At 45.5% G+C, this 13,519-nt stretch overlaps 1 protein-coding gene across 1 annotated transcript in view; it reads right to left on the bottom strand.

The window, feature by feature from the left end:
* The window catches only part of LOC311100165 (gamma-aminobutyric acid receptor subunit alpha-3-like), a 148,404-nt gene that overhangs the window by 85,345 nt on the left and 49,540 nt on the right, over positions 1–13,519 (bottom strand). The window contains exons 3-4 of the mRNA XM_084140957.1: positions 7,314–7,435; positions 3,509–3,579 (exon numbers count right to left, since the gene is read on the bottom strand). Coding sequence (XP_083997083.1) covers positions 3,509–3,579; positions 7,314–7,435 — 193 coding nt within the window. The remainder of the gene's footprint in view (positions 1–3,508; positions 3,580–7,313; positions 7,436–13,519) is intronic.

Below are 13,519 nucleotides of genomic sequence, written 5' to 3'. Positions count from 1 at the left end.
TGCAGGATTACATTCCTGCTGTAGCAAACTGGCTCAAATTAAGATACTACATATGTATCTGCATAAAAAGCCATTCTCCACTTGTTAGGTAACCAATAGGCTCTAGACCAGGGATCATTAACTAGATTCAGCTGTGGGCCAATTTTTTCTTGAGCGGAGGAGGGTCGGGGGGCCGGAACATAATTACAAATAATTTGTAGACTGCAGATTTACTGCCCAAACAGATATAATATTTGACTAAAACATAATCTTTCTATACTGAACAAAAATATAAACGCAACATGCAACAATTTCAAAGATTTTACTGAGTTACAGTTTATACACTGCTCAAAATAATAAAGGGAACACTAAAATAACACATCCTAGATCTGAATTAATGAAATAATTTTATTAAATACTTTTTTCTTTACATAGTTGAATGTGCTGACAACAAAATCACACAAAAATTATCAATGGAAATCAAATGTATCAACCCATGGAGGCCTGGATTTGGAGTCACACTCAAAATTAAAGTGGAAAACCACACTACAGGCTGATCCAACTTTGATGTAATGTCCTTAAAACAAGTCAAAATTAGGCTCATTAGTGTGTGTGGCCTCCACGTGCCTGTATGACCTCCCTACAACGCCTGGGCATGCTCCTGATGAGGTGGCGGATGGTCTCCTGAGGGATCTCCTCCCAGACCTGGACTAAAGCATCTGCCAACTTCTGGACAGTCTGTGGTGCAACGTGGTGTTGGTGGATGGAGCGAGACATGTCCCAGATGTGCTCAATTGGATTCAGGTCTGGGGAACGGGCGGGCCAGTCCATAGCATCAATGCCTTCCTCTTGCAGGAACTGCTGACACACTCCAGCCACATGAGGTCTAGCATTGTCTTGCATTAGGAGGAACCCAGGGCCAACCGCACCAGCATATGGTCTTACAAGGGGTCTGAGGATCTCATCTCGGTACTTAATGGCAGTCAGGCTACCTCTGGCGAGCACATGGAGGGCTGTGCGGCCCCCCAAAGAAATGCCACCCCACACCATGACTGACCCACCGCCAAACCGGTCATGCTGGAGGATGTTGCAGGCAGCAGAACGTTCTCCACGGCGTCTCCAGACTCTGTCACATCTGTCACATGTGCTCAGTGTGAACCTGCTTTCATCTGTGAAGAGCACAGGGCGCCAGTGGCGAATTTGCCAATCTTGGTGTTCTCTGGCAAATGCCAAACGTCCTGCACGGTGTTGGGCTGTAAGCACAACCCCCACCTGTGGACGTCGAGCCCTCATACCACCCTCATGGAGTCTGTTTCTGACTGTTTGAGCAGACACATGCACATTTGTATCCTGCTGGAGGTCATTTTGCAGGGCTCTGGCAGCGCTCCTCCTGCTCCTCCTTGCACAAAGGCGGAGGTAGCGGTCCTGCTGCTGGGTTGTTGCCCTCCTACGGCCTCCTCCACGTCTCCTGATGTACTGGCCTGTCTCCTGGTAGCGCCTCCATGCTCTGGGCACTACGCTGACAGACACAGCAAACCTTCTTGCCACAGCTCGCATTGATGTGCCATCCTGGATGAGCTGCACTACCTGAGCCACTTATGTGGGTTGTAGACTCCGTCTCATGCTACCACTAGAGTGAAAGCACCGCCAGCAAAAGTGACCAAAAATCAGCCAGGAAGCATAGGAACTGAGAAGTGGTCTGTGGTCACCACCTGCAGAACCACTCCTTTATTGGGGGTGTCTTGCTAATTGCCTATAATTTCCACCTGTTGTCTATTCCATTTGCACAACAGCATGTGACATTTATTGTCAATCAGTGTTGCTTCCTAAGTGGACAGTTTGATTTCACAGAAGTGTGATTGACTTGGAGTTACATTGTGTTGTTTAAGTGTTCCCTTTATTTTTTTGAGCAGTGTATAAGGAAATCAGTCAATTAAAACAAATTCATTAGGCCCTAATCTAGGGATTTCACATGACTGGGAATACAGATATGCATCTGTTGGTAAAGGATACCATTTAAAAAAAAGTAGGGGGCGTGAATCAGAAAACCAGTCAGTATCTGGTGTGACCACCATTTGCCTCATGCAGCGCGACACATATCCTTCGCATAGAGTTGATCAGGCTGCTGATTGTGGCCTGTGGAATGTTGTTGCACTCCACTTCAATGGCTGTGCGAAGTTGATCCAGAGCATCCACATCAATCCAGAGCATCCCAAACGTGCTCAATCGGTGACATGTCTGGTGAGTATGCAGGCCATAGAAGAACTGGGACATTTTCCGCTTCCAGGAATTGTGTACAGATCCTTGCGACATGGGGCCGTGCATTATCATGAGGTGATGGCGGCGGATGAATGGCACGACAATGGACCTCAGGATCTCGTCACGGTATCTCTGTGCATTCAAATTGCCATCGATAAAATGATAAAATGCAATTGTGTTCATTGTCCACCGCCACCATGGGGCACTCTGCTCACAATGTTGACATCATCACACCGTTCGCACACACGACGCCATACACGTGGTCTGCAGTTGTGAGGCCGGTTGGACGTACTGCCAAATTCTCTAAAATGACGTTGGAGGCTTATCGTAGAGAAATGAACATTCAATTCTCTGGCAACAGCTCTGGTGGACATTCCTGCAGTCTGCATGCCAATTGCATGCTCCCTAAAAATGTGAGACATCTGTGGCATTATGTTGTGTGACAAAACTGCACATTTTAGAGAGGCCTTTTATTGTCCCCAGCACAAGGTGCACATGTTTAATGACCATGCTGTTTAATCAGCTTCTTGATATGCCACACCTGTCAGGTGGATGGATTATCTTGACAAAGGAGAAATGCTCACTAACAGGGATGTAAACAAATATGAGCACAACATTTGAAAGAAATAAGCTTTTTGTGCACATGAAAGATTTCTGGGATCTTTTATTTCAGCTCATGAAACATGGGACCAACACTTTACATGTTGTATGAGTGGGAATACTTGGGAACAGATTTCCTAAATTAAAATCACTTGGAGCTGATTTCCTGGTATTTTTACAGTCTTTCATGTCCAACAATTTTTGCTGAGACAAATTACGGGCCAAATAGAACCACCCGCAGGCCGCCAGTTGGGGAATCCTGCTCTAGACTGTGTCGTTGAGTCAACATTGTTTTGACCCCGCATCAGTCTCGGTGGTCACTGGGATCAATGTGTCACTTTCTGTTGCATTGTATGTACTTTTCTATACACTAGTCTCATCCACATTCATGGCCTATAACCGATGATGTCATGTTTAGCCAGTCACTCACTATAGGATGGTAAATATACAGTACAACCCAGGGCAAGATGCTTGGATAGTCCAATCAATGTGACCTTACCTTAAAAACTCCTTCTCTAAGTGTGACATAATTACAACAGTTTTGTCTCAAATATAGTATAAATGACACCAACATTTTTTTGGGGTGAATTATTTGATAAGTTATGCTGGTCCTATCGGGGTCACATTCTGAGGATCTGGGCGCCGGATGGTACAGTAATATAACACTCACCATGTCTGTGTCTGACACCGGTCCAAAGCTGGTCACGTAGATATTTGTCCTCACCTCCGTCACACTCTCTGCTTGGACATGAGGAGAAGACAAAAAGGTCGAGTTTAAGTACCTTCATCAAAGAACAGAGGAGTGCTCCATGTAAGATGGTTACCAGTCCTTTCCCTGACCGCCAGGCCATACTGCTGCTCTGTCTACTTCAGGTTGGTTGTTGATGTCAGTTTAGTAAAGTCAGCTCACTTTCCAAACTTCAAATCCAATGACAGAGGCAGGAACATGAATGTTTGATGTCTCACCACTCAACCAAATAAACAAGGCTGAACCTATGGAGGTAGCGAGACTTTGATAGAGGTTGTTTTTAGGGAGAGTGTTTGCATCATTATCACGGTCACAAACTGAGATGAGGAATCACAGGAATAATGAGGGTTGGCAGGACCACATTAAAATCATATTTAGGCCTGTTTACAGGGACTTGTTTGTATTGGTGTCAGATGATGCTATTCACTGTGCATTATCCTAATGCGCTCTATTGTGTATAATCCTTTAACTGGGAGCGCTTCCTATCTGCACAGTCTGGGTAAACAACATTTCCTGTGTAATTGGGTGAAATGTGCATTTTCAGAATAGAGTTAAGGACTGGAGATGAAACACTGAGAGAGACTGCCAACAGTCTGCTGCACATGAGTCATCCTAAATGCGATGACGGAAGTGGGGGGAATCACCTTTTACTATAAGGTTTCCAATTAGAGCCTCACGGCCTTAACTTAGATTTAATCGATTGCAGGATGTAAATGAACGAGGGGCTTTGATGTAAGGCTGTGAGTGGCTGTCTGCCAGTCGTTGCTCCGAGACGGAGTGAAACCGATGGAATGCTTCCAGAACATGCCGCTATGGAATCTAGAGTTCCCCTGGCAACATAACATTGGCCATTAATCAAAATGCACATGCCGAGGGCTTTGGAATACAGAATACATCCAACACATTTGGAGGGAACCTGAGATTTCTCTGTCTGGGAGGTCGGAGAGTCATGGAAAGTGCATACAAGTGAGGGAAAAAAGTATTTCATCCCCTGCTGATTTTGTACGTTTGCCCACTGACAAAGAAATGATCAGTCTATAATTTAATGGTAGGTTTATTTGAACAGTGAGAGACAGAATAACAACAAAAAAATCCAGAAAAACGCATGTCAAAAATGTTATAAATTCATTTGCATTTTAATGAGGGAAATAAGTATTTGACCCCTCTGCAAAACATGACTTAGTACTTGGTGGCAAAACCCTTGTTGGCAATCACAGAGGTCAGACGTTTCTTGTAGTTGGCCACCAGGTTTTCACACCTCTCAGGAGGGATTTTGTCCCACTCCTCTTTGCAGATCTTCTCCAAGTCATTAAGGTTTCGAGGCTGACGTTTGGCAACTCGAACCTTCAGCTCCCTCCACAGATTTTCTATGGGATTAAGGTCTGGAGACTGGCTAGGCCACTCCAGGACCTTAATGTGCTTCTTCTTGAGCCACTCCTTTGTTGCCTTGGCCGTGTGTTTTGGGTCATTGTCATGCTGGAATACACATCCACAACCCATTTTCAATGCCCTGGCTGAGGGAAAGAGGTTCTCACCCAAGATTTGACGGTACATGGCCCCGTCCATCGTCCCTTTGATGCGGTGAAGTTGTCCTGTCCCCTTAACAGAAAAACACCCCCAAAGCATAATGTTTCCACCTCCATGTTTGACAGTGGGGATGGTGTTCTTGGGGTCATAGGCAGCATTCCTCCTCCTCCAAACACGGCGAGTTGAGTTGATGCCAAAGAGCTCCATTTTGGTCTCATCTGACCACAACACTTTCACCCAGTTCTCCTCTGAATCATTCAGATGTTCATTGGCAAACTTCAGACAGCCCTGTATATGTGCTTTCTTGAGCAGGGGGACCTTGCGGGCGCTGCAGGATTTCAGTCCTTCGCGGCGTAGTGTGTTACCAATTGTTTTCTTGGTGACTATGGTCCCAGCTGCCTTGAGATCATTGACAAGATCCTCCCATGTAGTTCTGGGCTGATTCCTCACCGTTCTCATGATCATTGCAACTCCACGAGGTGAGATCTTGCATGGAGCCCCAGGCCGAGGGAGATTGACAGTTATTTTGTGTTTCTTCCATTTGCGAATAATCGCACCAACTGTTGTCACCTTCTCACCAAGCTGCTTGGCGATGGTCTTGTAGCCCATTCCAGCCTTGTGTAGGTCTACAATCTTGTCCCTGACATCCTTGGAGAGTTCTTTGGTCTTGGCCATGGTGGAGAGTTTGGAATCTGATTGATTGATTATTTCTGTGGACAGGTGTCTTTTATACAGGTAACAAACTGAGATTAGGAGCACTCCCTTTAAGAGTGTGCTCCTAATCTCAGCTCGTTACCTGTATAAAAGACACCTGTCCACAGAAGTAATCAATCAATGACATGCGTTTTTCTGGATTTTTTTGTTGTTATTCTGTCTCTCACTGTTCAAATAAACCTACCATTAAAATTATAGACTGATCATTTCTTTGTCAGTGGGCAAACGTACAAAATGAGCAGGGGATCATATACTTTTTTCCCTCACTGTAGGTGGCAAAGCTAGTATGGTGACAGATTTATCATACATCCTAGTGGGTATGGAATAGAGCGGGGGTGCTCAGCACTGTCAGCTTAAAACATCACATGGATTTCATATTCACACTCTCACAGACCTCTAACTGAGAATTCAAAATGACTTATAATAAGCTCCATTTTGAAAAAATCCACAATAAATGTAAAATCATTAGCACATGGTCTTATCACCAACCTGATGATGATGTAGCATTAGCATTAGCTGACGTAGCATTAGATGATGTAGTGTTAGCATTAGCTGATGTAAAATTAGAATTAAATGATGTAGCATTAGCACTTCCTCTGCAGGCAGGGCAGGGCCGTCCCCAGTGGGCAGGAAATCAGAGCTCTGCTGGACCTCTGGGATTTGAAGACTGGGCTTGCAAGCCAACAAGCTGCTGTTTTGAATAGAGTCCTTGTAGCATTCTGCTGGCGATAAGCATCTCCTTGTGAGGAGGATTAATAATTTCATTGTTCCAAAAAGCAATATGTTCAAGATCTGAAGAGCTGTAGCCTCCTCTCACTATGATCAGGGAAACTGAGCTGTTAATGACACCATTGTATGGCTCTGAAGGATCAATGGAGGGCACGCTGACAAGGGACCCAATTGTTCATGGGGTCACAGCTCCAAATCCATCACTGCATGCCACGGCTAGCTGCCTGGCTTGGTGAGCCTGGGCTGACAATGCGGGGAGGTAGGGAGGAGGGAGGGAGGAGAGGACTCGCAGGTGCTCTCTGTTTCAGTAGAGGCAGTGGACAGCGGCTTCTTTCTAACTAGCTAGATATTAATTGTACTTCACTCCTGATCCTGGGGGACCATATCATGTGTTCAAGCTTTTGTCCCAAGCCAGTACTAACACACCTGATTCAGCTAGTGAAGGTCTTTATGATTTGCTGATTGATTCTTCTAGTTAAAACTAGCTTACTTTAATAGTTTTGGGTAGTAGAGGCAGACAGACATTGCAAAAAGGTAATATGCTAGCTAGCTGATGATCTCTTTGAAGCAATGTATGGCTATATAATGAATGTTTCAAAGACAATTTTATTAAAGTGGTGGATGGCAGACTCAGCAGCTTAGAGAGAATCCTACACATTGTGTGTGGCAAAGCCCAAAAGGCACTATTAGCAGTATGTCTGGCTCTGTTAGAGGTAGGGAGAGGTGGGCAGTGTCTTCGCACAACAAACCAGCCTACCTCCTAGTCCGGGGCGAAGCCGGTTGTCGTAGCCATCCAGTAGTCTGTCCAGGATCCGGGTGAAAATAGTGATGTTGTCTCTACTGTCATCAGGCAACGGCTCTCTGTGCCCAACCACTGCCCTGAAGAGAGAGAGAGAGAGAGAGCGAGAGAGAGAGAGAGAGAGAGAGTGAGAGTTTTTTAAATTGAACACAGCAGACATCTTTGAGTCTTTCCTGTACCAGTGGTTCCTCAGACTCCTCAGATTAGTCATGAGAAATACAGCTCCACCTGAACCTGAACACCACGTGTCTGGCTGTCCACAGTTTCACTCTGCACTCATAATTAATTTCCTGTTTACAACAAACTCAGGCCAGATTATTGGAGGAACCACTGTTGTTTCAAACCACTGAGAGAGCTGAAGGGGTAATTGAACCTCTTTCTAATTCAACCTTCACAGTCATGGCTACCGCAATGATTAAGACACAAACATGTTGGGGTTTAATTTGAGGCGCTGTGTGGCAGCACACCACTCTCAGACATGGAAAGACCGATTGAAGTCCAAAAGGATTAGTGAAGCCTGTCACAGAGCTGCTGCAAACTCTGCCTCAGGATTTCTTCCTCCTTCTTTACACATAATATTGACAGAGTAGGTCCTGAATATGCAGTCAATCTCCACTTCCTTAATTACCTTAAATATGCAGAGCAATTATCTTGTTGTGGCCCTGGCCACCGTTCCTCAGTGAACAATGTGCTGGTGAGACGGAGAGTGCACCATAGATGCAGCACTGATGAGCTAATGAGTGCCATTTTCAATCAAACCGAGACCCCCTGAGGGATTGATCTCTGACCTGTCTCCAGGTGACCCCTATCAACAAGCATGTCTGATGGCCGCTAACAGCTAACACTCATTTACATACAGGCATGCACCACACACAAGCACTCTCACATGAACAAACATACACTACATGACCTAAAGTATGTGGACCCCTCCTCGAAAATCTCATTTCAAAATCATGGGCATTAATATGGAGTTGGTCCCCCCCTTTGCTGCTATAACAACCTCCACTCGTCTGGGACGGCTTTCCACTAGATGTTAGAACATTGCTGCGGGGATTTGCTCCCATTCAGTCACAAGAGCATTAGTGAGGTTGGTCACTGATGTTGGGCGATTAGGCCTGGCTCGCATTCAGTGTTCCAATTCATCCCAAAGGTGTTCGAAGGGGTTGAGGTCAGGGCTTTGTGCAGGCCAGTCAAGTTCTTCCACACCGATTTCAACAAACCATTTCTATTTGGACCTCGCTTTGTGCATTGTCATGCTGAAACAGTAAAGGGCCTTCCCCAAACTCTTGCCACAAAGTTGGAAGCACAGAATCGTCTAGAATGTCATTGTATGCTGTAGCATTAAGATTTCTCTTCACTGGAACTAAGAGGCCTAGCCCAAACCATGATAAACAGCCCCAGACCATTATTCCTCCTCCACCAAACTTTACAGTTGGCATTGTGCATTCGGACAGATAGCGTTCTCCTGGCATCTGCCAAGCCCAGATTCGTCTGTCAGACTGCCAGAGGGTGAAGCATGATTCATCACTCCAGAGAACGCGTTTCTACTGCTCCAGAGTCCAATGGCGGCGAGCTTTACACCACTCCAGCCGACGCTTGGCATTGCGCATGGGGATCTTAGGCTTGTGTGAAGCTGCTCGGCCATGGAAACCCATTTCAAATAAAATAAAATAAAATTGTATTTGCCACATGCGCCGAATACAACAGGTGTAGACATTACAGTGAAATGCTTACTTACAAGCCCTTAACCAACAACGCAAAGTAAAACAAATAAACAAAAGTGTTAAGCAAAAAAAATAAAAGCAAATAACTAAAGAGCAGCAGTAAAATAAAATAACAGTAGGGAGGCTATATACAGGGGGGTACTGGTGCAGAGTCAATGTGCGGGGGCACCGGCTAGACGAGGTAATTTAGGTAATATGTACATGTGGGTAGAGTTAAAGTGACTATGCATAAATAATAAACAGAGTAGAGCAGAGTAAAAAAGGGGGACGGGGTGGGGGTGGGGGGGCAGTGCAAATTGTCCGGGTAGCCATGATTAGCTGTTCAGGAGTCTTATGGCTTGGGGGTAGAAGCTGTTGAGAAGCCTTTTGGACCTAGACTTGGCGCTCCGGTACCGCTTGCCGTGCGGTAGCAGAGAGAACAGTCTATGACTAGGGTGGCTGGAGTCTTTGACAATTTTGAGGGCCTTCCTCTGACACCGCCTGGTATAAAGGTCCTGGATGGCAGGAAGCTTGGCACCAGTGATGTACTGGGCCATACGCACTACCCTCTGTAGTGCCATGCGGTAGGAGGCCGAGCAGTTGCCATACCAGGCGGTGATGCAACCAGTCAGGATGCTCTCGATGGTGCAGCTGTATAACTTTTTGAGGATCTGAGGACCCATGCCAAATGTTTTCAGTCTCCTGAGGGGGAATAGGCTTTGTCGTGCCATGATAGTTTGTTGGTGATGTGGACACCAAGGAACTTGAAGCTCTCAACCTGTTTCACTACAGCCCCGTCAATGAGAATGGGGGCGTGCTCAATCCTCTTTTTTTTCCCTGTTGTCCACAATCATCTCCTTTGTCTTGATCATGTTGAGGGAGAGGTTGTTATCCTGGCACCACACGGCCAGGTCTCTGACCTCCTCCCTATAGGCTGTCTCATCATTGCCGGTGATCAGGCCTACCACTGTTGTGTCGTCGGCAAACTTAATGATGGTGTTGGCGTCGTGCCTGGCCATGCAGTCATGGGTGAACAGGGAGTACAGGAGGGGACTGAGCATGCAACCCTGAGGGCCCCCCGTGTTGAGGATCAGCGTGGCAGATGTGTTGTTACCTACCCTTACCCCCTGGGGGCGGCCCGTCAGGAAGTCCAGGATCCAGTTGCAGAGGGAGGTGTTTAGTACCAGGATCCTTAGCTTAGTGATGAGCTTTGAGGGCACTATGGTGTTGAACGCTGAGCTGTAGTCAATGAATAACATTATCACGTAGGTGTTCCTCTTGTCCAGGTGGGAAAGGGCAGTGTGGAGTGCAATAGAGATTGCATCATCTGTGGATCTGTTGGGGCGGTATGCAAATTGGAGTGGGTCTAGGGTTTCTGGGATAATGGTGTTGATGTGAGCCATGACCAGCCTTTCAAAGTACTTCATGGCTACAGACGTGAGTGCTACGGGTCGGTAGTAATTTAGGCAGGTTATCTTAGTGTCATTGGGCACAGGGACTATGGTGGTCTGCTTGAAACATGTTGGTATTACAGACTCAGTCAGGGACATGTTGAAAATGTCAGTGAAGACACTTGCCATTTGGTCAGCACATGCTCGGAGTACACGTCCTGGTAATCCGTCTGGCCCTGCGGCCTTGTGAATGTTGACCTGCTTAAAAGTCTTTTTTTAAATTTTTTTTAAATATATATTCCCCTTTATTACTTTTCAACCCCACCATCCTTTCCCTACTTGGAGTAAATTAGTGTACAACAACGCCCAAATGCTTAAAAGTCTTACTCACTTCGGCTACGGAGAGCGTGATCACATAGTCATCCGGAACAGCTGGTGCTCTCATGCATGCTTCAGTGTTGCTTGCCTCGAAGCGAGCATAGAAGTGATTTAGCTCGTCTGGTAGGCTTGTGTCACTGGGCAGCTCGCGGCTGTGCTTCCCTTTGTAGTCTGTAATAGTTTTCAAGCCCTGCCACATCCGACGAGCGTCAGAGCCAGTGTAGTACGATTCAATCTTAGTCCTGTATTGACTCTTTGCCTGTTTGATGGTTCGTCGGAGGGCATAGCGGTATTTCTTATAAGCGTCCGGGTTAGAGTCCCGCTCCTTGAAAGCGGCAGCTCTAGCCTTTAGCTCAGTGCGGATGTTGCCTGTAATCCATGGCTTCTGGTTGGGGTATGTACGTACGGTCACTGTGGGGACGACGTCATCGATGCACTTATTGATGAAGCCAGTGACTGATGTGGTGTACTCCTCAATGCTATCTGAAGAATCCCGGAACATATTCCAGTCTGTGCTAGCAAAACAGTCCTGTAGCTTAGCATCTGCGTCATCTGAAGCTCCTGAGGAACAGTTATTGTGCTGACGTTGCTTCCAGAGGCAGTTTTGGAACTTGGTAGTGAGGGTTGCAACCGAGGACAGACGATTAGGAGGTCCCATTCTGTGAGCTTGTGTGACCTACCACTTCGCGGCTGAGCCGTTGTTGCTCCTAGACGTTTCTACTTCACAATAACAGCACTTACAGTTGACCGGGGCAGCTCTAGCAGGGCAGAAATTTGACAAACTGACTGGAAAGGTGGCATCTTATGACGGTGCCACGTTGAAAGTCACTGAGCTCTTCAGTAAGGCCATTCTACTGCCAATTTTTGTCTATGGAGATTGCATGGCTATGTGCTCGATTTTATACACCTGTCAGCAACGGGTGTGGCTGAAATAGCCAAATCCACTCATTTGAAGGGGTGTCCACATACTTTTGTATATATAGTGTACATACATCCTTATATGGGCAGGTCGCTGTGCACTCAAACACATTATACAGGTACGTCTACCCTTTACATAGTACACTATGGGGATAAACAAGCACAAGCCCTCAACTGGCAGACAGACTAGGAATTGTGTTGGTTCAAGGGATGGGTACATTAGCTGTCCCTCTGAAATCTCCTTGTCAGTATACCAGTACTAACAGCACTGTTAAGACAATGTCCAAAAGGAAAAGGAAACTTCAATGATGACAGCAGGACAGACAGAATTGAAACAAGAACATCACTTTTGTACGTGTGTGTGTGTGTGTGTGTGTGTGTGTGTGTGTGTGTGTCCGTGCCTTTGTGCGTGTGGCACCTTGACGTATAAACTACTATTTGTGTTTCATATCCAATCATCTCAGACGCCAGTCAAAGCCAAAAGGGCCTCTGCTGAAAATGAAACAGGTCTGATTGATAAACACAGCAGAGCAACGTAAAGGAGTGAGATAGAGAGAGAGAGGGAGGAGAGGGAGAGAAATATGGTGAGAGAGAGAGAGACAGAGACAGGGTGGAGAAAGGATAGAAAAAGAGCTGCACTGTGGGTAACTCCACCGACATCTAATCCAATTCCTTGAGCTTAAAGAGAGGCTACTTACACACCCTGCATCCAAAGTGGGTACCGCAGGAAGCTTCCCCCAACCTCCCACATGCACAACTTTCCTTCCTCCTTTGCGCTCTCTCTCTCGCTCTCTAGTAGGGCTGGGCGATATGGCCAAAATATGATATCACAGTATTTTTTATTTATTTTATGGACGGTATGACGGCATTTGACTGTATTTTATGTTTTTGAATAATAAAAGTTATACATTTGCTTTGAGTAGTGCGTGACCCTAGGGTGGCAACACATACATTCTATGTGATTTCAATGGGTCTTTCTCCATTCTGATTGTTTTATACAGTTCAATTCAACTTCAAGCAATAATCATTTCTGCATTTTCATCAATTTCTGCATTTCCTGCATTTCATTTCCACACTGCCACGTAGGGCTGCACGATATGAGCAAACAATCTAGGCCTTATTTTTTACTAAATGTTGCAATTGTGATTTAACTTGCGATTTAGAGCAAAACACTTGGGTGAACTGTCAGAATCATGGTAATAGAATGATTATTCTAATTCTACAGTTAGAATATAATAGTGGGCACTTTGAATACAGTAGTGTTTGACATGACAACGAATGAAAATGCCAGGGAGGAGTTATTGTGACAGGGTACGAACCAAAGTGTTGATAAGTGTTTCTTTGGCTACATTGAATGTTTTCTCTTAGCTACTTCATGTAACTAACATATTCTTGCTTTGCTTATTCTTCTTTGATTTAGAAGATACTGTTGCACAAACAACATGCTGATTTAAGTCTACACCATCACTGGTATTATCAGGCTGTATAGCTAATTACGTTTGCTCTGACATTTATTAGATAGCTACCGATTAGCATTAGCGATTAGCATTAGCGGCTAACCAGATTTAGGCCCAACTTGCTATGAAAATACAAACTAGCTGTTTGCAGATGTAAGAAACACAAACTAATAGTGTAATTAACGAACGCTAGTGGATTTATATTAAGAAGCACAGTGAAAACAGCATAGTTTTCATCAACATTGTTGCATTAGCTGCATTGACCATGCAGACTGAATGCAAGTGTCTCATGGTTGAGGAACAACAAATGCGCTCAT

Source organism: Coregonus lavaretus, assembly GCF_964263955.1.
Source record: "Coregonus lavaretus genome assembly, chromosome: 24".
Classification (NCBI taxonomy): Eukaryota; Metazoa; Chordata; class Actinopteri; order Salmoniformes; family Salmonidae; genus Coregonus; species Coregonus lavaretus.
The sequence above is the reverse complement of the archived record's forward strand: the minus strand, read 5'-3'. Positions and strand labels throughout refer to the sequence as shown.